We start from the raw sequence: 23895 nt of genomic DNA, 5'->3' as shown, positions 1-23895 counted from the left end.
GCATTCCATTTCAAGCCTGTCACTGTGTGATATACCAAGGACCATGTGTTGCCTGCCTCTCTGATTTCCTGTTCTGGGAATGCTCTGGAATCTGGATCCTCCTGGGGAATGGGCCCCGTGGGAAGGAGAAAGGGAGAGGGGAGGTTGAGCAGGACCATAATCAGAGAAGATGGTGGCATGTCTCTGGGGCTTATAGAGGAAATCAGAGGTCACCAGGGAAAAAAAGACTGTTGTGAGACTAATGTTTTGTATGTGTGTGCACGTTTAAATCTCTGGGGGTGAAACTAACTGCAAATTTAGAATCTCACTTTAGGGTGCTGGCTCCTGAGTAGATACAAGTTTGAAAATAGATGTCTAGCAAATGGCTTACAGCACACCTGCTCCCTCCTCCAACCCCCGCGTAATAAGCTGTTGCTGTCCTGCAGCTGAAGCTCAAGAAACCTGTCCTTCCATCGAAATCCAAATATTCCACAGGGAGAGGTAACGGTGTCACATAGCACCCCACACCTCTAACAGTCAGGGTACCTAAACCCCTCTGGGGTTTGACTGAAGCTGGTTAGGCTAAGAGACTAACATCCTCTGGGGGTATTGGTCCCAAGAGCCTTGCCTGCTGCTGGAGTCCCACTCAGCCATTCCAGTTCCCTCATAACTCATCTGCTCTATCCTTGGTCTCCTGGGGGCAAAGCGGGGGTGGTAGAGAAAATGTAAGGAAAGGGGGTGCTGTGGACTAAGGGCTATGCAACAAAATTGTAGTCATTTTTAACTCCTCCCATTGTTCTCTATCAGAATAAAATGTTTTAATGGTATTGCTTCTGGAAAAAAAAAAATTTATAAACAAGCTAGGTTTGGACCAGACTTGTAAGCACCGCATAGGAGTAGAAAAGGAACACATTCCTTCCGTCTTCTCCAGTGGCCTGTGCTTCCTCTATAACATGAGGGCTTGATGCAGGGCAGAGGGCGGGGGGAGGGCACATTGCACATTTAAGCCACCTGTGTGAGCGCAGCCCACCAGGGCAGCCCTGGCCTGGAAGTCTGTCTTCTCATCATGCCGTACTCAGAGTCCTGCCAATGGATGGATGGAGGAAACCCTGCAGGGGGCTTTGCCAGGATCATCTGGGAAGCCCTGGGGCTGCCACCAGCCTCTGCCTTTTTAAAGGGGGGCCTACTGTGTCAAGAGCATCCAGACACTTCCATGCTGCCTCATCTCGTCTCCCTAAGCCCAGCTGCCTTACACCTGGGCCAAGACTAGAGCATCTGGGGCAAGAGCATCCAGACACTTCCATGCTGCCTCATCTCGTCTCCCTAAGCCCAGCTGCCTTACACCTGGGCCAAGACTAGAGCATCTGGGGCAGTGGGGCCATGGGGCACACCGCTTGAAGGCTCTGAACACATGCTGGAATATGTTCACGGTTCTCCCGGTTTAGTGTGGAAAACCACGAATACTCCCAGTCTTGAGGCTTGCCAAGATATGGGCTTCAGAAGGGAGGTATGGACATTGCCTGCTGCTGAGTCACCCTGGGGCATGAGGAGACTTGCCCCACCTTCAGGCTGTGGTAGGGACTGGAACCACCCAGCCTGAGCCTCGGATCGCACATCCCCACCCCAAGCCTCAGATCGCACATCCCCACCCCAGTCCCGTTGAGTCCTGCTTTGGCAGAATGTTTCTAGCAGGTTGGGGTTCCCTGGGATCTCAGCAGTCCTTTCACAGAGGGGAACTAAAGGTAGAGCTAGGAGTGACCTGACCAGGTTCCCTGGGCTGACCAATGGCAAGGCCACTACCTGAACTGAGGTCTGCACCCTCCACCCCCTAATTCTCTGACCTTGAACTGAAGTTATAAGTGCCTCTGAAGGTGCTGGTGGTTGGCCTGAGAAATGCTAGGAGCTGGATTGGGGCGGGCAACATGAGGCTCAAGGGATTGAGGTCCTTTGTGCTCCAGAAGTGTTTGCGACAGCTGTGACTAAGGGATTTAACGAAGTGGCAGAAAGATTTATGGCCCTCCAACTCACTCCCTGGATGTTGACCCGGGAACAGGTGTGTGGTGACAGGAAAACATAAAGCCACAGACAAGGCTGAACAGGCGGCAGGGCCACTTGGTGGGGCAGTCAGCTGACCCCACATACAAGAAGCCCTGACTCACTGAGGAGTGGGAGAGAGAAGTCAGGAGCTGAGCAGCCAGCCCACCTACCCACCCTGGCATGATGGCAGGGGAGAGCCCAGGGTCGGGGACCTGGTAAGCACCCTTAAAAATATGGAGGCTAAGGGTGGGAGAAGCAGAGAACCCAGTGATGGAGAGAGTGAACTGGAGAGAGGTTCCTGAGGGTTGAGGAGGAGGCCCTGGGAGACTAGGCCGGCCTGGCAGGATGCCCATGTCGTGGTCCTGATAGAGGTTATAGGGCCTGGAGGGGTGAGCTGGGCAGGGGAGGGCCACGCCACACCTTTTATCCCAGGGAAGCATTGCGTGCTGCAGTCCATGGAGTCGCAGAGAGTCAGACCTGACTGAGCGACAACACCGGCAGTGTCCAAACCTGTGTACCCCGTGCTTATTTCCTTGGGGATCCTGGATGGGTCCCCAAGACTTTGTGTTCTGAATTCTTGATTACCCTCTTGGCCCCTAGTACCCTTAGGGACATAGGGCTCCTCCCACCTTTCCACTCCTCCTTTCCCTCCTCCCACTTTCTTCCCTCCTTCCATTTTCCCCTGCATCTTTCCCTTCCTCCCATCTTTCCCCCTCCTCCTACCTTTCCCCTCCTCCCATGTTTCCCCCCTCCCACCTTTCCCCCTCTCCCATCTTTTCCCCCTTCATTTTTGCCAAGGCCCCTATCCCAGGATGAGTGAAGCCCACCCCTTTGGTGAGGGATAAGTGATCCCTTATTTCGAGACCACAAGTGAAGATGGTTCCACCTTTTCCTGTGGGTGGTAGAGGGTGTGGTCCTTTTTCTTAGGACAGTGTTGAGATGAAACTGGGTGTGTGATTATTCCCATTTTGTTGCCTCCCCCCACCCCAAGTAGTGTACCCACCCAGACCAGTCTTAGAATTATGTGTTGAAGCTGCAAGAAGTGACAGGAGACAAACTTTTTGGTGCGCCTCCACCGCCCCGCAGGGTCCTGGGACACTGTGCGAGACGGGGGAGGTACTTTTTTATTTTTTGTAGAGGCGGTCCCTGTCCTCCAGGAGCTTACAATCTAGCCGGGGAGACACAACTAATGCACAATTATACAATCATTACAATTAGCAATTACCACAATATTGAGCACAATTGCATGAGACCTGGGGGATTCAAGATCAGTGAGGGGCTGGGGGCTTGGAGAAGGTGTTTTTGTAAAGATGGGATTCGTTTTCTTGTTCAGTAGGTCCAAATTGAGTGACACATTTCTTTGGGGTGGCAGTGAGGAAGAAAGGGGAATCGAGGGAGCAAAGGCAGCAAGGCTGGAATGCACGTGCCGTAGGCAAAGGACAGTGAGGGCCCTGCTCTGTCTCTTAACCCTCCTCCCTCACCCTCTGCCCTCCAGTCCTGCCACAGAGGCACATAGTTGTCGCTTGTCTGCTGCACCGAGATTCAGGGCTTCGGCTGGTGATGTTGGAATGTCCATTCTGCTGGCTGGTGTGGTGGTCTGGATCTCTGTGGTACGGCCTGCTGGCATGGCCATGGTTGCGGGGCTGGGATGGCGCTGTCCCGACTTGGTCCAGATCTGAATGCGTTGCCTGTGCCCAGATCTCAGGAGTCTGCTCCCCCTGTGCCCCCCTCCCTCTATGCCACCCGCAGTGGGAGGGGTGCAAAGGGGTGGGGAAGGGACCTCGTGTTGTCGTCATTGATGGTGCTGCTTCTCCGGGGGCCTACCAGCCCCTCACTGACCTTGGCAAGTGCTCCTCTGGCGAGAGGGCACAGGGGACGCCCCATTCCTGCGCGGCACAGGCTCCCGTGCGGGTGGGATGGCACAGGGACACCTGGGGACACGGCCGCGCGGGGGCTGGGGCCTCAGTTGGGGGCCCGCTGGCGGCGCTCTCCCAGCACGTGCCGTCCGGTTCTCGACACCGTGTATGCCAGCTTCTGCAGGGAGTACCTGAACACCTGTGGCGAGGGAGAGACCCAGGACCTGCTCTTAGAGGCGGGCACCCGCAGCGTGTCTGCAGCGCTGCCGGGCCCGCCCCCGCCCCGCCCCCTGCCCCGCCCGCCTGTCCAATGAGGAGAGGCGGGTGCGGGCGCAGCTTGTCCACGAGTCAGGGCAGCTGGAGCTTTTCCAACTGTGCTGAAGGCTGCATGGCCGCAAGCTGATTGGACCCACAACTTAGGTATACCTCACTTCTCGCAATGGGCTGTGTCCCTGGAGGATTTCGAAAAGCGAATCCTACCCAGTAAATGCAGCATTCCAGGAACACCTTGAAGGAAATATGCGATTCCTTTGGCAAAGGATTCCTTTAACAGGGAATTCTTCCTCCAAGGGGTGCTTTTAGGGTAGATGATTTTATGGACAAAGCGCTTTCTTCTGATTTCTTTCTTTTTACACAAAGCAATTTCATTATTTTTAAATAAAGCGAACTGTCCTTTTTCGGAAGCGCTTTTCCCCTATTTTTCCTGCAAGGAACCTTTTCCTCTAATTGCTTTCTTCAAAGCGCTTTTATTGATTCATAATTTCTGTTAGCTCCTTTGTCTAATTTTTTTCTGCAGTGCGTTTTTTATCTAATGCATTTTTTTCTGCCAAGTGCTTTTGTCTGATTCTTCCTGCAATGCGCGATTTCTCTAATTCATTTTTTCCCGCGAATTTTTCTGATTTGTTGTATTCCTGCCTTTTGCAAAGTACTGGGTTTTTTCCCCGAGAAATGCCTTTTTCTAACTTATTTTTTGTCCCACCCCCGCAAGTGCTGTATTTTCTAAAGGAAAATTTTTCCGCAATGCGCAATTTTTTTAAGGCAGAAAAATTTCACTATGTGAGCAGTAACGGCTCTCTTCGCAGAACAGAAGTGCCCCGCCTCCCTCCTGGGGTCGAATCTGGTGTAGCGGGATTTTCTTACCACGTTGGTTGCTAACAGTCTCGGCGATCATCAGCCGCAGGCGCCCGCCGCGCCCCAACTCTTTGTTCCCGAGCGGGCGCACTGGGAAGGGTCTACGCAAGGAGGAGGGTGCAGGGAACGGGCGGGGGCGTGCAGTGCCGCCGCGGCACTTGGGCGGGCAGGGATCGCGGCAATTGGGGCAGGACGGGTTGGGATGCGGCAACTGCAACGCGGGCTTGACGGTTCTGGGGGCGCGCATCGGAACCCTCTCCCACTCAGAACCCGAGCATGCTTACCTGCAGCAGCACGCGGAAAATGTACCAACCGATGATGAGCAATTCAGCCGACGCTGCCGCCACTGCCGCCATGGTTCCGAGACTGGTGGGTAGGTAGTTGAGAGCGAGTGCTGCCGGTTCCGAGGTCCGCTGGCCTCTCGGAGTCCGCTGTTGGGCGCACTGCCGCAGCCGCTGTGGCCGCGCCTTAAGTATCTGCCCGCTGCCCAAGTGCGCATGCGCGCTTGGGCGGGGGTCCGTGAGGTGGGGTAGCTGGGGGCGCTTCTCATTCGTCAGAAGAGGAAAAAAAAATAATCCATCTGCTCTTTCCACATCGACCCCCGCCTCCTGAGTTCATCTTCGCCCCTTTCCAGAAGATTCCGCTGTGCCCGCTCTTTGAATTTTAATTTAAAATGGAGGGGAAATGTAACTCTGAGTTAGCGCATAGGGTGAAAGTAGAGGCACGCACCTCTTGTTAGCGGAACCCCTCTTTCTGACCCGAAGCCTGCAGATTCGAGCCCAGTGTCCGATCCTGCGCCATATCGCACCTTGGGCTTGGGTGGAAAATCAGGGGGACCTAAGTTAGAGAGGGATCGTCTGACCCGCGGAGCAAAAACAGGTGCCCCTTCTAGAAGCCTTGGCTTCACAGGTCCCTTGCTCAGTATTCTTTTTCTAATACTCAATGTGTTAGAAGCCCACGTCCTCTGCTTTGCAAAAGTCCCTGCGCACGGAACCTTTTGGGGATTCCTCACATCCCGCTTCTTACGGTTGCTAGATCTGCAGCCGAGGCAGTTGTTGGGAGCTGAGCCAGGACGCTGAGCCCTAGGTGGAAAGGCGATAGTCACCAGGTGTCTACCTTGTGGGATGGGAAGTGGGCGGGATGGCGCCTTTGTGTGCGCGGAATGGATGGGATGAGCTCTCCAAAGTAGTGATCTGAAGGTGCTCTGGGATAGTTTTCTGCTGAGCGAGTTACTTCAACCTCTGCTCCCCTACCCCCAGGCCCTGGTAGGTCTTCCTCAGCCCGCGAGGTTCTTTGTACCCGTTAAGCTGGACGCGTGGAGTTTGGAGCGGGGTTTTGCTTACGGCCGTGGGGGGGGGGGTAGTGGCTGCTGCGGTTCAGATAGCAGGCGCGGCAGGAAGACCGGATCACGGTCTGCGAGCGGGACCCTGGCGTACCAGTGGCCCGCCGCTCAAGCGCACTTCTCTCCAGCGACTGTCTGGCACAGGCGCCAACTGGCACTTGCCCCAATATGGACAGAAAATTAATTTTGATTAAAATCGCATGGAGGGCAAGTTCTATACAGTGCCGGCGGCAGATGGAGAGCGCAAGTGAACTTGGGCAAGTGGTCATGTTGGATGAAGTAGAAGGGTGATTTTTTTCTTTTTTTTTTTTTACTATTTTGACTTTCGAAGAAGTTGGCAGATTTTGACACTGGATTATTTGAAAAAGCCAAGCTCATTCTGAGCTGCCATCTTAAACCAAAATTTTCGGAGATGGCTGCAGCGGCTTCACGGAGCTTGAGAGGAACCTTTGCCTGCGATCTGCCGCCGGCGCTGCGCCGCTACTTTACACCAAGCACCTGCTGTGAAAGAGACCATATGCAGAATCCTTTTCTTATTCCGCGGGGGCACAGCATGGAGCCCATGGCCGTCCGGTGGCAACCGCAGGGCGGTATTGTGAGGTCTGGGCCCCTTGAGGACGGGCCGCAGCCCCAGGAGGCGATACATGATCTCTGCTGGGCAGGGCCCAGGCAAAGCCAGTCCACTGTGCCGGACCTGCCTAGAGCCCTCTGGCCGAGCCCCCCACTCCCCAGAAGGGGAGACACGCAGGACGCTTCTTCAAAGGGTGGCTTGGAGAGGAGTAGACTTCCATGGGAGGGCAGGGAGGAAAGGGCATTCACATTTGCTGTTGTTAACCATGATCCATTTTTCCAAATAAGTATACATTCTGTTCCTGTTTTTTTTTTTTTTTGTCTGTTTGTCTGTCTGTTTTGTGTCTGTTTGTCTATTGTGTTGACTTTTCTCTTCAGGATCCCTGCTGCCTTGGTGATCCCGGGCTGACAGCCAGAGAGCACAGCGGCTCAGCTCCTGGAGAGCGAGGGTTGAAGAAAGCAGAGGGCAGCCGCCCACGCCCGCTAGCTCCTGTTAGGTCGGTTCCTGCAGCGGTGCCCGGTGGCCTTGGCGAAGGCCCTGTCCGGCAGAGATCATGTATTGCCTCCAGTGGCTGCTGCCCGTCCTCCTCATCCCCAAGCCCCTCAACCCCGCCCTGTGGTTCAGCCACTCCATGTTCATGGGCTTCTACCTGCTCAGCTTCCTCCTGGAGCGGAAGCCTTGCACAATTTGTGCCTTGGTTTTCCTGGCAGCCTTGTTCCTCATCTGCTATAGCTGCTGGGGAAACTGTTTCCTGTACCACTGCTCCGATTCCCCGCTTCCAGAATCGGCGCACGACCCCGGCGTCGTGGGCACCTAACAGCCAGCCCAGTTAGCTTTCCAAGGAAGCAGAAGACGGGAGGGGAGGCATTGACATAGGTCATAAAGCATTGGAGTTTCAAATCCCGCAGTCCCGCGGGTGCCACATTCCTGACGGCGCCTTTTTGGCCTGTGATGTTTTATCCTTATAATGTGAATAATGGGCACTGACCGGTGCTTTTATCGTAGAGTCCTGTAGTCGTGGGTGGTCTTGTGGTTGTGTGTGTTCTGTCCCCATCTTGGCCCCCGGCTGGCAGGATGGCCACCCCGCTCGCCGCATTCCCGTGAGGCATCTGCACCCATCCTGGTCAACTGCCCCAGCATGACCGGGGCAGATAGAATGCCAGTCTCATTGTCACCTCTGTCCTCCCTTCTGAGTATTACTGACTCCTCCGTCCCTCTCTTGGCTTCCTGTAAGTTCTCTTTACCCCTTTCCTTTTTTGGGGAGCACCTGTTCAAGACAGGGCTTGTTTTTGCACTTATCTCGAATATAAAGAGATTGCTGACGCCCGAGAGCCTCGCTTTTTCATCTTTCTTTCCCTGCCGACAGGCTAGACAGCACTATGTCTCACCTGCTGGCCACAGATCTTCAGTATTTTCCCCACTTCATTTTGAAGGAAGAAGTAACAGATAACATGTTGCTCTTTCATCCAGGAGTCTGGGCTCCTGCTCAGCCACCCAGCTTCGCTTCCTTTGCCCTTCCTCCTGCCTCTCAACTGTCATGAGGAGGGGGGCCTCATTGTGTCTCCCATGCATGCGCTGCAGGATTGATGTGCAGTGTGTTTATGTAGATCTAGCAGTCCCCAGCTGAGTGAATGGGAGCGTACTTGGGTGATTCATGACAGCCAGGATCCCCTCGATAGGTGTTTGGATATTTTTTGGTGTGGTGTGCTGTGCGTGCTGCGTGTGTGTTTACGTACCTGTACAAGTACATGTTGTAAATCCCTTTTAAAGAAGCTTTATTGAACGTGTTCTGATTTTGAGGTGTCACAATAGCTAGCTCATAGGTGCCGCTACAGTGTGTATTTAGCATGGGGATTGCAGAGTGACCAGCACACTGGACTCCAAGGTGGTTCAGACGAGACAGAGGCGAGCAGTGGCCATCGCCCTCATCCACGAGTTTCTCCGGTCCTGCGCGTGTATAGACTGTACCTTATGAAGAATACACAGGAAGACTTTGTGACTGTCACTTGCTCTTTTCTTTTTTCTGCGCTTCAGTAAAAGTGTCGGCAAATGAGACTGTCTCCTGGCCCCTGCCCACTGGGGATCAGCATGGTTGTCCCTCCAGTCTAAAGCATCCATCTTTCTCTTGCCTGAAGCGGGAGGGAGGTGGGCCAGGCAGAGGACAGAACTGGAGGCAGTCCACCTAGGGAATGGGACCTCAAGGCCACACTTGTGGGACATTTGGACTGTTGTTCTGGAGCTTTTATTTCTGGTGTGTTCGTTGCACAGCTGTTTGAAATGTTTAATAAAGCTTTATAAACTTTACTCTGTGGTTTTATGTGGCTGCAGTCCATTTGGGTCCTGGTATTGGATTTCTAAGTTGGTGGGGGGCAGGGGGTAGCATGGAGGGGCAGAGTCCTTGGCGCCAGAGTACCTTAGCCTGAAAATTCGATCTGCTCTCTGGAGAGCAGATGGTGGGATTGGGGGTGGGGGGAGCAGAGGGCAGGCCAGGCGGTGAACAGGAGGGAGCCTGAAAGTTTTCAGAGAGGAGACATGTGCGTTTCTCAGCTCCCATGGCTTCTCGCCTGAAACTGTTTCCCTCCGTAGGAGACTGGAGTAACCGATCCCTTGACAAACAACTTAAGACAGCTGGAGCTCTAATCATCAAGGATTTTTATGGTGCTGCTTTTGAAGTAAAAATAAAGTGAAACCCCTTACAGCATTTCAAGTGGAAAAATAAATAAGGCTAGCCGGCCATGCAGGGGGCTCCGGGCGATGGCTGGAAGCGCGATTCTGTGCTGTCGATGTGCACGTGCTCCTGTGGCCGTGACCTTTGACACAAAGCCAGGTGCCTTGTCAGGGCCCCATGCTGGGTGTCCACCGCTCCATCTTGTCTCCTAGAAAACATAACAGGAGCACTGCCTGTCCAAGGCACAGGACTATTGTGAGAGTTTATTGTTGTGAAAGAACTTGGGTCATTTTACCCAGATTGCTAATTTATTGCTATAAAGTACTGTGTAGTTTTCTCCTGCCCTTTCCAATCTCCTCATTGTCCGTTTATCTCTTTTTCATTCCTACTGTTGCCTATCAGCGCTTTCTCTTTTCTTGGTCAAAACTTGCCAAAGATTTGTTCATTTTAAAGGTATTTTCAGAGAACCAAACTTATTGGTTATATCTGCTGGGTGTTTTCCTTTCTGATGCTTCTGGTTTTTCTCTCTGCATTCTTTTTTTTTTTCTTCTGGGTTTCTGGATGTATTTTGTGGTTCAGCAAAGTCTTGTCAAGCTGAGGAGTCCTACACATGGAAGGGATGGTTTGTTCAGCAAACACAGGGGTCCTGGGCTTGCTGGGGATTTCAGGGCCAAGACCCGGGCCTGACTCTCCAGGAGCTCATGACTCTAGCCTCGTGGGAAGACTTAAGAAAATAGACAACTGCAAATTCCAAAAACAAAACAAACAAGCAAAAAAGGCTTTTGTGGCCATGCTCTCCCATGGAGACACCTGGATGATAAATGAAGCCAAGATTATTGCTTATTTTGCTCTCCTCTAGAAAGCAGCTTTCTGTCATAGGTCAGGCTCACTAAAGAGTCACAAACAGGCCTCCCTCTGAAAGATTTGTGGCCCTTTCATCAGGGAGCCAGGCCGCCCCTCCCCAGGGTGACTGCCAGATCAGCGTTCTGTCCGTCCAGCGCTGCTCTCCATCTTACTGTGGCAGCACCCAGCCCCTCCTTCTGAAATGCCTTTCAGGAAAATGAGAAGGAGATGCCTCTCCTGCAAAAGAGCAAGGTACGAGGTCTTAGAAAACCACACCCAGCAATTATGGTGGTCTCTGTGGCTCCTAGTGTGAAATGGCTGGTACCTGGTAACCACAAGATCCCATGAGGCCTTGGTCTGGGCTTTTGTAGGAGCTGGTCCTTGCCCTCATCTGGTCCTCTGTTTCCTTATAGGTAAAATGTGGTTTTTGGAGCAAACATAGTCTTCCTACCCCTAACATACTGGGAATCCTTTCTCCTAGGATCTTTGTGTCCTCCTGGATGCGCTTGAGGAAGGTGACTGAGCTCTGGGGAGGTGGTATTGCCCTTGCAGGGCAGCCTGCGTGTGCTTTATGATTTAGTCATTGTACCACGTTAGCCCGGGAGGCCTCTGTCAGGAGGCCTTCCTAGACTTCTTCCCTCTCCCGAGAGATCCACTTGCCCAGGTGACTTCACTCAACCCTCTGTTGAGTGCTAATGTTCATGCAGACTTCCTCAATGACTGGGTTTCCCCCACCTCCCAGGGGCTTGCGTTGTTATTTAAGCCAAGGTACTTAAGCAGTATGGAATCCTATACGGGTCTAGGCCTTGGGGCCACACAGTGGACAAGGTGGATCGTCTCTGTCATCAGGGAGTCATCTGAGCTAAAGAGAATGACATTGGGCAGATAATCCCACAGATAAGATATAACAAGTGCCCCAAGAGGAGAGGACCTGGTGTAGGCTGGGGAGAATTGAGGTTCAGGCTGAGATCTGAAGACAAATGTGAATGTTGGAGCCATGAAATAATAAAGGAGATGTTATTTCTCACTGTCTAATCAAAGCATCTCTGGCTTATAACTAAAGAGACTGGGCTGAAAATAACAGGAAGGACCATCAGGATCTGGCTGCCCTGGAGGGCAATGTTGGGAGACACAGAGGGTCTAAGGTTGACATGTTGGTGGCAGGCCCACAAACTCAGTCCTGAGTGAGAAGCCTTCAGTTCCCAGCTGATGGAACCATCACAGATAAGGGTCTGCTGGGGATAGGGGGTGACCCAATCACAGCAGCGTTTAACTTACGATGGGATTTTTTTCAGTGGGGAACACGATAGCATTTTAGCAGTGAAAGCAGCAGAACTGGCAGGAAGGCCTCTGCCCTTTCTAGATCATCACAAATGGGGAGAAGTGGATCCAAGGAGCCATGGTGGATGAGGAAGACAAGGCAGGGTGAAAAGCAGGCTGGGGAGGGAAGACAGAGAAAGAGGAGAGAATCCCATTGAATAGCCACAGGAAGCCATCAGGGAGGGGTCGTTCTTGCGTTCGGTCAGCTGGCCAAGCCAGAACCTAGGCTCCTGGCATCTAGTGCAAAGCTCAGCCTCATTCCCAACCCCCTCCCCCACCCCACCCCCAATGGGAGAAAGGGTCACTGCTCTGGAAAGAAGGAAGAACTAAGCAGTGCTACCCTTGGCAAGCAAGGGAAGGTGATCCTGACTAAAGCCAGAAGAGGGGCAGAGTTTGGTCTGCCAGGTTCAGGGAGAGAAGTCCATATCTTGAGGAAAACTTGGAGTATAGAGTGTTCCTAAGGTAAAAGGGAGTAGCTGGCTGAGCAGCAGCTGAAGGTTTCAGACAGAAGCCCTGGGTCTCCCTCTCGGCTGTCAGGTCTTAGTGGGGTAAACCTGGGGAACGACTTAGGGCTGACAAACATGAGAGACGAGGTTTTGGGGAGCCTGGACCCTCTGCCCCCGCCTCTGTGCCCATATGTCCCTGAGCCTGTTTCCTCACCAGTAAAACAGATCACAGCACCTGCTGGAGCTTGGCTCAAGGCTGAGTCTTCACACCTGTTCTCTCCTCTCTCCTGTGCCCCCACTGCCCTCCACCGACTCTAGCTTCTTAGGGATGTGATCTGATCATCCAGCTCTCCTACAGGGAGTATTTGCCAGGCCCTGTGTCAAACCCAGAACCTGAGAAGACTGTGCACTGCTTGAGGAACTCAGCAGGAGGAAGGGCACCGGGTAGTCCTGTAGGCGCGTGATTACAGTGCCAGGTCATCAGGGCTGATGGAGTTAGGGAGAGACCTCACCTGGGAGGCCGTGTGTCAGCACCTCCACAGGAATCCCCGGAGTTTTATTTTTTAAAAAATAAATTTTAAATTTTAAATAAAAAAATTTTTTTTAAATTTATATTTTTTACAAGCCCTGAAATGACAGTATCTTAAAAGGGAGAGGAACACCTAGACAGTGCTCTTTCCTGAGAGGCCAGAGTCCTGCTTGGCCACGAGCTTGCCCAGGACCATCCAGGGATTTTCGCCTCTTGGAGAGAAATCCCTGCCTGTACGGCCTTCTCCTCATGAGGGGCCCAGATGTTCGAGAGTGCAGTGTCAGATACGGGTGAACATGAACCTTCTCCACAGGCTGGCCATTTGAGCAGTTCTGGCCTCTCACCTCTCTTCCTGGCAACTTGTGGAATGTCTACACAGGGAGGCCTCACCACTTTTTCCAAACCTGAACTCAGTCCTTCCCCGCTTCACACTGCTAGTGGCAGGAAGCTGAGGCCATGGGCCCCATTTCAACGCTCTTCCAATGTGACCTTGCTCTCCTCTGCCTCCTCTCCTCCAGGCCCATTTCCCCATCTGTTCACCAAAGATGGACTGACCTAGGAAGCCTTCCACATTTCCAAAACCATCTTCTATGATATATCAGTGAACTTTATCCTTATTACTTCAGTCTGAGAGATCTTGATTGAGAGAAAGTGTTAAAACAAGCATTTAATCAAAGAATTTTTTGCATTAAAGAATAAACTTTACATCTCTTGGGAGCAGAAGTAAGTGTCAAGTGTCTTAAAGTCAAAGCAGACTTGGAAGGGTCTCTGAGGGAGGAAGACAGACACAGCCCTTTAGTGGTTCCCTGTCGCTTGTGGTCCTGACGCCTAAGCTTGGCCATCAAAGCTCTGCACAAAAAAAAGCTCTGCACAACCCTTGAGGGTGGGTGCTTGAACTTTGTCCCCTAACCAGGCACAGTACTTGCCTGACCAAGCCTGGCATAGACTGCTCATTGGCTTGCCGGCGGGTGGATGGCTCAATCAGTCACTCTCTAGACTCCCTAAGGAATGAAGTGCGCTGGTCTTTCTTAGAAGTGAAGGAATTCAGTTTACCTCCCAAGTCTACCCTTGGCAACTCTGAAGTGACAATATTTTCCAGCCTCCAGACTTATTTTACACACAGATATCACAGACACTAACATGTCACAAAAGATACGTGAGAAGAACCTCCTGAAAGGCTCGATAGCCTGGTATCCTTCCTTCAGCAACAAGTGGCTGTGAGTCACCTCCCCTCACTGGACCTCAGTTTCCTTATTTGTAAAATGAGGCATTTGGGCTAGATAACCCTTGAGTTCCTTTCTAGCTCTGGCATCACCCTCAGATGCCCTGGTTTCTAGAGCAGTCATTGGACAGGGGTCATGGTGACTCCAGGATCTGAGTCAAGTCCACATCTTGGAGCATGGTGGAATCGTGGCAATGGCTGCAGCCCCCAGAAGATGAGCCAGGCAGGAACTGGCTGAGGGGTTTTTCTGCTGATGGTGAAATGTCCTGGCAGAGTCTGTGCAGGTAGGTTGATGCAGGTGAGGGGAGGGCTTGGACTCTCCCGCCCTTGTGGTCCCTGAGTAATGTTTCCTTGCAGAGTCAGAAGCTATCCAAGACTGTTCGTTGGGTGCCAACTAGATTCAGCCACTCGTATTGGCAAAGTGGGTGAACCATCTTTCCACACACTCCTGGCCAGGCTTCCAGAAAGGTTTTTTGCTGCTACCCCTTAAATGCTTTCCTGCATTTCATTGTCACTGTGTCTGAAGTCATACCTTCCCATAGCCTTTTGGTTCCCTGTCTAGGTGGCATATTCTCTGAGGATGTTATGGTCCTGATGCCATCATCAGCCAGGAATAACTTAGCTTAGTGTCAGAGCCACGAGGGGAAGACTTGTCCAAAGTTGGAGCTCTGACTATTGAAAGAAACGTAATAGTCCATTTTCAGCCTCCCTGAGAGCACATACGCAAATTAAAAAACATTTGATCAGAAAGGAGACATAAATCCATTAAAAACCAGAGAGAAAAGGAATTGGATATTTAATGTATCTGAAAGCGGAAGCCCCTCTAAGCTAAAAAAGAACAAAGTACAAGAAGGCAAAGACCAACCAACTTGACCACATCAAAGTTAAGTATTTCCAAAGTCAAACAGTGTCACAAACAGAACCAAAAAGCAGAGCGGGTGAACTGTTTGCAGATCTATAATGTGTAAAAAGATGACACACAAATCCTTAACAGTAAAAATAACCCTAACTCTTACCCAACAGATAGGTATGTCATTCACCTCAACAGTATACAGAAGAGAAAATAGACTTGACTAGAAAATTTTTGAGAAAATAATTCAATTTCCATAATAACAGGAGATCAACAATAAAAACAATAAAGAAGCACTAGTTTTCACCAACAAATTTGGGGGGGGGAAGTTTAAGAATACTCAATGCTGATGAGATACAGTCAAACAGGCAGTAAGTACAGGGAACTGTGAACTGGTATAAACTTTTTGGAAAGCAATATGATAGTCAAAGAGAAGGAGAAAGATGAAAGTTTCAAGCAAGGGCCAATGACCTATATATTAATACAACATTTGAGTGTCTACTTTGAAATCTGCCTGCAAGGCAGGAGGACCTGGGTTTGATCCCTGAGTCGGAAAGACCCCCTGGAGAAGGAAACAGGGACCCACTCCAGTATTGCTGTTGGAAAATCCCATGGACAGAGGAGCCTGGCGGCTGCAGTCCACAGAGTGGCAAAGAACTGAACGCAACTTGAGTGGGTGTTAGAATGTGAAGATAAATATGATATACTGTCTGCTCTTGGGCATATGGTCAAAGAGATAGGAAAACACACAGATTCTAAATTGATACATAGTAAGAAGGCCAGAGATATGCTTGGGACATGGGCAAAGCATGGAGTAACCGAGATGGGTAGGGCAAGTATGAAGCTTCATGGGAGTATCCAGGGAGGTTACTCGTCTCTGCTTCCTGTCTCTGGTTGCTTGGAGACACTTAGAGGTGCGAGAACCAATGAAGAGATGATTGTTTCGGTCCTGGTAGAGAAGGCAAGGCCTGAATTAGGGTGGGGGCCAAGAGGATAGACAGAAGGTAAAATTAGGAGAAGCTGCTGACTGGCTGGTTGCTGGGTCATAGAGTCTAGGATGCCTTCCCTGTTTGTGTCTTGGGTGTATGGAGTACTCGAGAGAAAGAGCAGGCTTAGTGGTGAGAAGAGGATCATTGAGCCCAATTTTGCACAAGTTGAATGAAAGGTGGGCATCCAGGTAGAGATGGCCTGTGAGGTTCTAGGAGAGAGCTTGAACCCCAGCAGGGATTTGAATGAAAGATTCAGGTTGTGACTGATGGCAACTGTAGCCATGGGCTTTGCTGAGCTGCCCTTGGAGAAGGTGGCAGCTGAGAAGAGAAAGGAGGGTCTCGGGCTGAGAATCCTTCCCCTGTTTAAGCGTGGACAGAGAGAAGGAAAAGCCCACAAAGGCAAAAGAGACAGCAAAAAGAGATGGAAAAAGCACCTGGAGCCTGTGTTGGCATGGAAACCTAGGGATGTGGAGCATTTCCAAGAGAGAATAATCAGTCAACAGAAGAGAAAAGCCAGTTAGATAGGGATGGAGGGCCCACCACATGGAGCAGTTAGGGGCCCCTCAAGCCCCACGGGAGCAATTCCTGTGAGAGTGGCCTGAAGTCCCCCCAAGGTGGGCAGAGGAAAGTGAAAGAGGGGCATACAGCAGGCAGCATGACACCTGTCCTGAGGAACTTGGAATATGAGGGAGAAGCTGCCAGGGTTATGACTTAGGTCAGAGAATTTCTGGTCTGGGCTGAGAAGAAGGTAGGATCGACGTGATGGAAGAGAGGCTGAAAAGGGCTGTCACCTAAAGTCTTCTTGTCTGTGTAAATCAGAGGCAAGATCAAAGGGCAGGGATGGCAAAGAGGAAAAATGGCCATGAGTGACCTTGACTAGAGCTGTTTCCAAGAAAGTCTGTCTGCCAGTCTGGAGCTCACAAAGGAGGTGTGGGCCTCTCCCCAGGGGGCAGATGGAGAACTCAGAGAAGTGCAGAGTTCATGGAGCAGAGCCAGACACTGAGCTGTGACCGACATTTCAGGGATGGATGCAGGGATGCTCCTGAGGAGGCCAAGCCGGGGGCGGGGGAGGGGGGTCGCGGAGTCGGGGGGTGATGGAAGAAAGGGCTGAAAAATTGGGGGCCCTAGAAGTCCAGGGAGGAGAGAGCTTCCAGAGGTCAGCGTGACCATTAATGTGCCAAAGACACAGAAGTCAGAGGAGGTGAGAGTGTCCCTGGTCTTTGGAGACCCTGGCCATAGCAGCTTTGGGGTAGGGGGCAAAACCCAACTGGGTGGGGGTGATCTAGAGACTGGCTGAGAAAGCAGGAGGGGAAAGGGAGACCCAAGGAGACAGAAGTTTCTAGAAGGCACTGTCTCTTACACATTGACATTTGGAGGGAGGAGGGCTATGCGAGGACACAAGAGCAGGAACAGGTAATGAAAGGGGCCCGCGGAGCAGTGGGATTAAGTGTATAGGTGAAGGGATTAGTTGTGTTGGTGGAAAGGGGCAAAATTAAATCATGTACATTTTACCAAGTAACCTGATCTCTGTGTTTTTCTGAAGATTGTTTTTCTGCCCTCTGAGTACTGACTACAGCTCTAATTAGCAGTAGTTTCATCCTGCCTCGTGTCTGGGGCTGTGTCTTATTCATTTTTGTACCTTTCGGTACCTAGCAACAGGCAGCAAGCTAGGTAAAGACAGAATAATTATTTCCTGCTTGAAATCAAATGTCTGAAATGGAGGTTCAGAATTTTTTTTTTTTAAACCACAAAGATTCTGTGACCATTCCCAAGGAATCAACAAACAGAGAAATGAAAGCCAAAGTTGAAGCTGTCTGTACGTGAGGCTGTCTGGGTCTCAGGAGATGCACTCTGCATTCTGGTGTGGGTACTGCTCTTCATAGTTTTTAATGGTGAGGTTGTGATTGTTGTCTCATCTGGTCATTGCAAATCCACCCTCCTGTCCCTAGTGAGGCAGACAGAGACCGCTAGCCCCATTTCACAGATTAGGAAACTGAGACCTAGAGCGGCAGGATAGAAGGAAAGAATCATGAGCAATGAAGCCGGTGGGGATAGGTCTTGAATGCTGCATTCAGGGTCTTCACTCCACTGCCTGGTGTAATCTAGCATGTGCGCTCAGGCGCTAAGTCATATCTGACTCTCTGTGACCCCGTGGACTGTAGCCCACCAGGCTCCTCTGTCCAGGGATTTTCCAGACAAGAATACTGGTGTGGGTTACCATGCCCTTCTCCAGGGGAGCTTCCTGACCCAGGGATTGAACCCGTGTCTCCTCCAATAGCAGGTGGATTCTTTACCACTGAGCCACCTGGGAAGCCCAGTATCTCCTAGACATTGAGTAATTCTAACTATTTCTTCCAAAGTCAAGAAGGAGCCTTGGTCTAACTGGTTAAGCTTGGGCCTCATGCCATCCCCTGATAAGAGGTGGGTGGCAAGAGGCGGGGCCTGAAGGAGGGGCCTCTGTGGGGTCTGTGTGAGAGAGCATCCCATGTCACACCACAGTCGTGTAAAGTGGAGAACGGGAGATCTCCTTGAATGTAACAAGGGCTCTTAATGGGCAATAAGGAATGCTGGAAAGCCTGACACCCCCACTCTCACCCCCAGACATCTACATAAGAAGTAACCAGACAGAGGCAGGCAGACCTGTTTAGGAGGCCATTGTCCAGATAAGAGTGGGAGAAGTCTGAACTCAACCAGTGGAGATGGAATAGATCCAAAACTTAGAGGAGATTAAAAACCAGAAATGGTGATTAGCTTTTAGGAGGAGAGATAGAGTGAAGACAAAGACTCCTGTGTGTCTTGGGTAGACAGTGGGGAGGCCCCTGGGAAGATGGGGAATGAGTTTGAGGGGCAAGACAGTGGTCTCAGATACAGCCAAGGGGCCAGGATCATAGCCAGGTGGAGCCCAGCAGGCACTTGAGTCAAGGGTCAGGGGCTCAGAAAAAGATTCTGCTGGGAGTACTGGCCTAGGGCCATGACCACTCAAGTAACAGGAACCCTGAGAATGAGTAAGATCACCAGAGAAAGAGAACAGGACAGGGCCCAGGGCAAAATCCTAAGTTACAGTGATATTTGAAGTACCAGTCAAGGTGTGGGTAGGTGACAAAGGAGAAAGAGAAGGAAAGGCTTGAGACATGCGACAAACAACCAGCAGAATGGGTTGCCATGGAAACCAAGGTAGTGAAGGGTTTCAAGGAGAAAGTAATCAACACTGTCAAACGCAGCAGAGAATTCCAATAAGATAAAGACAGATTCCTGCCTCCCCCCCCCTCCCCCCGCTTTGGATCTGATGATTAGTAAGCTTTGGATGACCTCAATAAGAGCATTTTGGGGGAGTGATGGGGCAAAACTTGAATAATGTTGAGATGTGAGGGGGAGGTGAATTCATCACTGAGAGTCCTTTGAGGAGTCCGGAAGGAAGACTTGGAGATGTGAAGGACAAGAGTGGGGACATTGAGCACAGGGAAGACAGAAGCAAGTTCATAGGCTGATACCCACTTCCAACTGCGATAAGTGTTGTTTAGTGACAAAGCTGATTCATTCCACATATTCTGGTTTACCACCTGTTTGTGCCTGGCAGTGTGCCCAGCATTGTGAATTCTGTGGTGAATGAATTGAAATAGGCAGATTTCTGTTCTCGTGGCACTTATATGATAGTAGGGGAGAAAGATGTGAATCACGTAATCACACACACGAATGTGTAATTTCCAACATTGACAGCACACACTGAAAGAAAGGTAGCAAGTGCTGGAGGATGTACAACAAGGGCCTCTGCCCCAGGCCAACTCCAGAGGCTTCCCTGCGGCGGTGACACTTGAACCAAGTTGTTAAGGGGACAGAATTCATAGAACAGAGCAAATTCGAGAAGAGCCTTCTGGCCAGAGGGAACCGCCCGCCTGTGCAAAGGGAGGTACATTGAGACCAGAGAGGCAGGCAGGGCTGGGCGGGTAGAGCTCTGGAGGCCAGGACTGAGCTGTGTACATCCTGAGAGTGAGGGAAGCATGCTTGAGACCTGCCTGAATATCTCCGGTGATCTGAGACTGGCTGGTCCCTGGAGAAGTCATTAGAGGAAGCACAGGTGGGCTTAGGGAGACCAGTTGGGAAGTTTCTGTTGCCATGGTGGACAGGATTTGGACAACACATTCCGGTCAGTCTTGGTGCTGGATGGGATGAAGAGGGGTAAGGAGAGGAGGAGGTGTTCCAGATGACCCCTGAGTTTAGGGCTTGCCTTACTGGAGGTGTGGCAGTGCTCTTCTCAGAACTGGGGAGCCCTACAAAGAAACGAGGTTGTGAGGCAGACCCCCGAGTCTGGTGCTAGACGGCTAAGACATGCAAGCCGGGAGCTGGGGAGGAGGTAGTTGAATGCATGGACCTGGAACCCAGAGTGAGAAATCACAGAGACCGTTTCAGTACTCCTGTGGGATCCTGAGTGAAATTGAACTGAAGTTGTATCAGGTTTCTGGAGCATGCTGAGGGGATGAGGGAGGCTGAGGAAGAAGAGGCCAAGCACCAACATTTGGGGCCTATAAAAAAGAAAGAAAGATCCTCCTGGGGCACAGAAAAGAAAGGACAAGAGAGGTCTTTCAACAGAAAGATGGAGTGGTCAGCAGTGGCTATGTGCAGAAAGGTCAGAGGTCAAGGGCAAATCCAGGAGCTCTTCTGAGGTGCAACTGCCCAATAGCCATGGCATCCCTGGAATTGGGCAGTGTAGTGTCCCTGCCGATTGGTACCCCCCAGGGCCCATGGGAGACCTCAGGAGACCGTAGCAGAGGCAGCCTGTGTAGGGGGTGATTAAGGAAAGAAGAAGTGAGGGAGCAAAGTCTAAGGCCTTTAAATTAAATTTTAGTCTTCAAGGAAAGAGCAATGCTCGCATACAGATATTCTGAGGGAAGGGAGCCTGAGTAATGGAGTGATTAAGGATGGAGACAATTAGTGAGATGAGTTCCCACAGGGGTTGGGTTCAAGTGTGGTGGTGTATAAATTAGTTTGGGGCAATAATGTATATTTGACTGGATGGGGCAAAATTTAATTATTTACCTTTTAGAGAGTAACTTGATCTCCATGTTCTTTTGGGAGCTTTTATCTGACCTGTGTACCAAATACAGCTCTAATTAGCACAATTTTTATCCTGTCTCAGGGCTGGAATCATGTCTTATTTTTTGTGTTTCTCAGCACCTAGCAATAGGCAGTAAGGTCTTTGGGTGCCAAATCAATATTATCTGCCTTGGAATGAAAAATCTGAAGTCAACATTCAAACTTTTTGACCAAAAAGAATCTGTGATAATTCTCCAGAAGTACAGTGTGGGAAAGAATTGGTATAAAGTCCTGGTGGCAGGAGTTTGGGGTAGTAGAGGGTGGAGAGAAAGTACAAGAGTGAGCTCTCTTCGTCCTTATACGTTCTGTCCCATTTATGCATTTCACCATCGTCTCATATGAACTTGACCTTCCCCTGTAGGAAGGAGAGCATCATCTCCCATCATAGAGGAGGGAACAGAAACCAGAGAAGGGGAGCTTCCCCTAATGGTCCAGTGGTCAAGAATCTATCTCCCAATGCAGGGGATGTGGGTTCAATACCTGGTAGGGGAACTAAGATCCCACATGCCTCCGGGCAAGTAAGCTTACACACCGCATTGAAGACCTAGCATAGTGCCCCACCCCCACCCCCCCCAAAAAAAAAACAGAGAAGGAAGTGCCTTGCTGACATCAAGCACAAATAACAGGAGCTGGATTCAACCTCAGTCCATCGAGGATCACAGTCCTTCTTTCCAGGATCAGGTTGAGCTGAGAGAAAGAGGAAGAGGAGCCTGTGAGGTTCAGGTGGAGACGCTCCACTTGGACATGTGCGGAAGGTTGGAGACACACTCCGACAGGAGACCGGATATTAAAGCATCGTATTAAACTCCAGTGATAACATCTGCAATGCTAGCACCAGAGCAGGCAGCTCATCTGTCTTAAGAAGCCTCCCTACCTCGTGAATGATATACACGTTCTATATTTACACTGAAGACTTCTATATTTTTTTTCAATGTTTGTCTTTAACCCATCTGAAATGTATTTTCACGTTTAGTGTGACACAGAGATCTAATTTGATCTTTTTCCGAACGGATAACCAGTTGGCTAAGCACCATTTATTGTCCCAGCACTGTCTTTTCTCCCAGTTCCCTATGTCTACACTCTGTTCAGGTCTGTTGATCTGTTTGTCCACTTCTGAGCCAACAGCAGATTTTAATAAGCAAAAGCTTTATCTTCCTTCCCGATCAGGTAAGTGCCCCTCCCTTCTTGGCCCTTTATTCTTTTTTTAAAAGTATGTTGGTTGTATTGCACATTTACTTTTTCACACACACACTTGGGAATCAGCTTGTCGAAGTTCCATGAAAATCCTGTGGGAATTTTGAGAGGGATTTCACTGAAGGGAGAAATGACATCTTTAGGATATCAGTTCTTCCCATCCGTGAACATGGTATCTGTCTCCATTTAATCAGTCTTATTTGTTTGGTTTGATTTTTAATGCCTTTTAATAAAGGTTGGTTGATTTTGTCATAAAGGTTTTTCACATTTCTTATTAGGTTTATTCCTGAGTACCTTATCAGTTGTGTTCCTTTTTTGAGTGTAAAAGGCTTTTCTTTTTTTCTTTTTGCTTTCCAAATTTTAATCAATTTACTAATCACGATGCTTCATTCACTGACACACTCTCGGAGTAAATGTGCTTTGTCCCTGGGTACACAAATGAGAACACAGCACACATATAAAGTAGAACTAATTGACTGGAAATGAATTAGAATTTTTGAATTAAAATTTAATTATACAAGTAATACATGAATACATTTTCCTTTCAGTAAAATTAGAGTATTACAGATAAAGAAGTCTCTACTGAACACCACCCCTCCCAGCCTCTACCAAGACCCCTTTCCCCCTGCTGAGGTAACTGCTCTTGGGTTTTTGCTACTTATCCAAAATGTTCTCCAAAGCCCACTGAAGCATGTCTTCTGTTCTCTTGTTGTGTGTTTGTTTACACAGACATGGTGTGTACAAGCTGGCGGTGTTCCTCAGCTTAGCACGCCCTGTGAAGCTCCTGGTACAGCTGACATGTGCCACAGTGTTCCTTTGCCACTGGCAACCGGCGGCCCTAGCCAATTACACTGTGTTTGATTTCCTATTTCCTGTTGATTGACTATTAAAGCGTTTCCAGTGTCATTCCATTAAGACACACCTGTAAGAGCCCCTTAGGATTGCTCATTTTGCACATGTACAAGTATTTCTCTGGGATAGATACTTAGAAATGGAACTGAGGGGTTGTAGGGAATGCGTATCTTAAATTCTAATAGAGATTTCTAAAAATGTTCCCCATTTGCTCCTTTCTCCTGCTCATAGTATGTGTGTCCATTTCCCCAGACCATGTCCAGGTTTTCCATTTTTAACCAGTGAAAAATAGTATCTTGTTTTAGGTAGTATTTTTCTGAACTACCTACAAGGCTGAAGTCTTCATGTGTTTACTGTCCATTTTTTGTCTTTTTGCTATTGATTTTTAAGAATTCTTTATGTATTTGAATATTAATACTTTGTCATGTATATTACAGATGTTTTCTACATTGTGATGTGTGTCATTTAGTTGTATAGTACCTTTTTGTCTTAGAGAAATTTAAATTTTGATACAATCAAATTTGTCAATCTTAATGGTATGCCATTTTTGCAGTCTTATTTAAGAAAGCCGTTCCTACGTCAAGGTCATAAATATTTCCTGTATTTCCTTCTCAAAAATTTATAGTTTCTACATACATATATATTTAAGCTCTTATACTATATCCAAAAAATAAATTCCTTATGCACGAATCTTAGGGTCTAACTTTAATCCCTTCCCATTCCCCCCAAATGGATAGATAATCGTCCCAACACCATTTATGGAGTAATGTATCATTTCTCCACTGATTTAAAATTGCTGCCTCTACCTGATACTAAATTCCAATGCGGGTCTATGTGAGAGCTCTTTCTTGTCCACTGATCTATTTGTCTACTCCCAAGCTTGATAAAATGCTTTGCTAAGTGGCGGGACAAATCCCACCCTCTTTGTTATTTTTGTAAAATTGCCTTGGTCATCCTTGCATATTTGGCCTACCA

At 49.7% G+C, this 23895-nt stretch overlaps 2 protein-coding genes across 5 annotated transcripts in view; one reads left to right on the top strand and one right to left on the bottom strand.

The window, feature by feature from the left end:
* LOC122448042 (BLCAP apoptosis inducing factor) overlaps positions 1 to 23895 on the top strand; it is a 30944-nt gene that overhangs the window by 1367 nt on the left and 5682 nt on the right. Inside the window, exons 1-2 of one of the 3 annotated variants that reach the window (XM_043478924.1) lie at positions 1413 to 2231; positions 7294 to 9220. In XM_043478924.1, the coding sequence (XP_043334859.1) occupies positions 7470 to 7733 (264 nt within the window). In that variant the 5' untranslated portion in view covers positions 1413 to 2231; positions 7294 to 7469 and the 3' untranslated portion in view covers positions 7734 to 9220. Of the gene's footprint in view, positions 1 to 1412; positions 2232 to 7293; positions 22702 to 23895 lie in introns of those variants that run through there. The other 2 variants (XR_006271489.1, XM_043478925.1) reach the window with 2 other exon arrangements.
* On the bottom strand, positions 3075 to 5498 carry NNAT (neuronatin). 2 transcript variants are annotated; one of them, XM_043478926.1, is made up of 3 exons: positions 5288 to 5498; positions 4299 to 4379; positions 3075 to 4071 (listed from the first exon to the last, which is right to left on the bottom strand). In XM_043478926.1, exons 1-3 carry the CDS (start codon positions 5357 to 5359, stop codon positions 3979 to 3981), a joined length of 246 nt encoding a protein of 81 aa, XP_043334861.1. In that variant the 5' UTR covers positions 5360 to 5498; the 3' UTR covers positions 3075 to 3978. The 2 variants fall into 2 exon arrangements, with proteins under 2 accessions (XP_043334861.1, XP_043334862.1); XM_043478927.1 differs by lacking the exon at positions 4299 to 4379 and having other exon boundaries at positions 5288 to 5480.

Source organism: Cervus canadensis, chromosome 10 (assembly GCF_019320065.1).
Source record: "Cervus canadensis isolate Bull #8, Minnesota chromosome 10, ASM1932006v1, whole genome shotgun sequence".
NCBI lineage: Eukaryota > Metazoa > Chordata > Mammalia > Artiodactyla > Cervidae > Cervus > Cervus canadensis.
This window is presented reverse-complemented; position numbering and strand designations above follow the sequence as displayed.

Coding starts and splice junctions, on each gene's coding strand:
- NNAT (XM_043478926.1), bottom strand. CDS start 5,359: ATGGCGGCAGTGGCGGCAGCGTCGGCTGAATTGCTCATCATCGGTTGG. Junction 4,380..5,287: donor TTTTCCGCGTGCTGCTGCAG/GTAAGCATGCTC, acceptor ATTTCCTTCAAG/GTGTTCCTGGAATGCTGCAT. Junction 4,072..4,298: donor AGCCCATTGCGAGAAGTGAG/GTATACCTAAGT, acceptor CCCTCGCCACAG/GTGTTCAGGTACTCCCTGCA.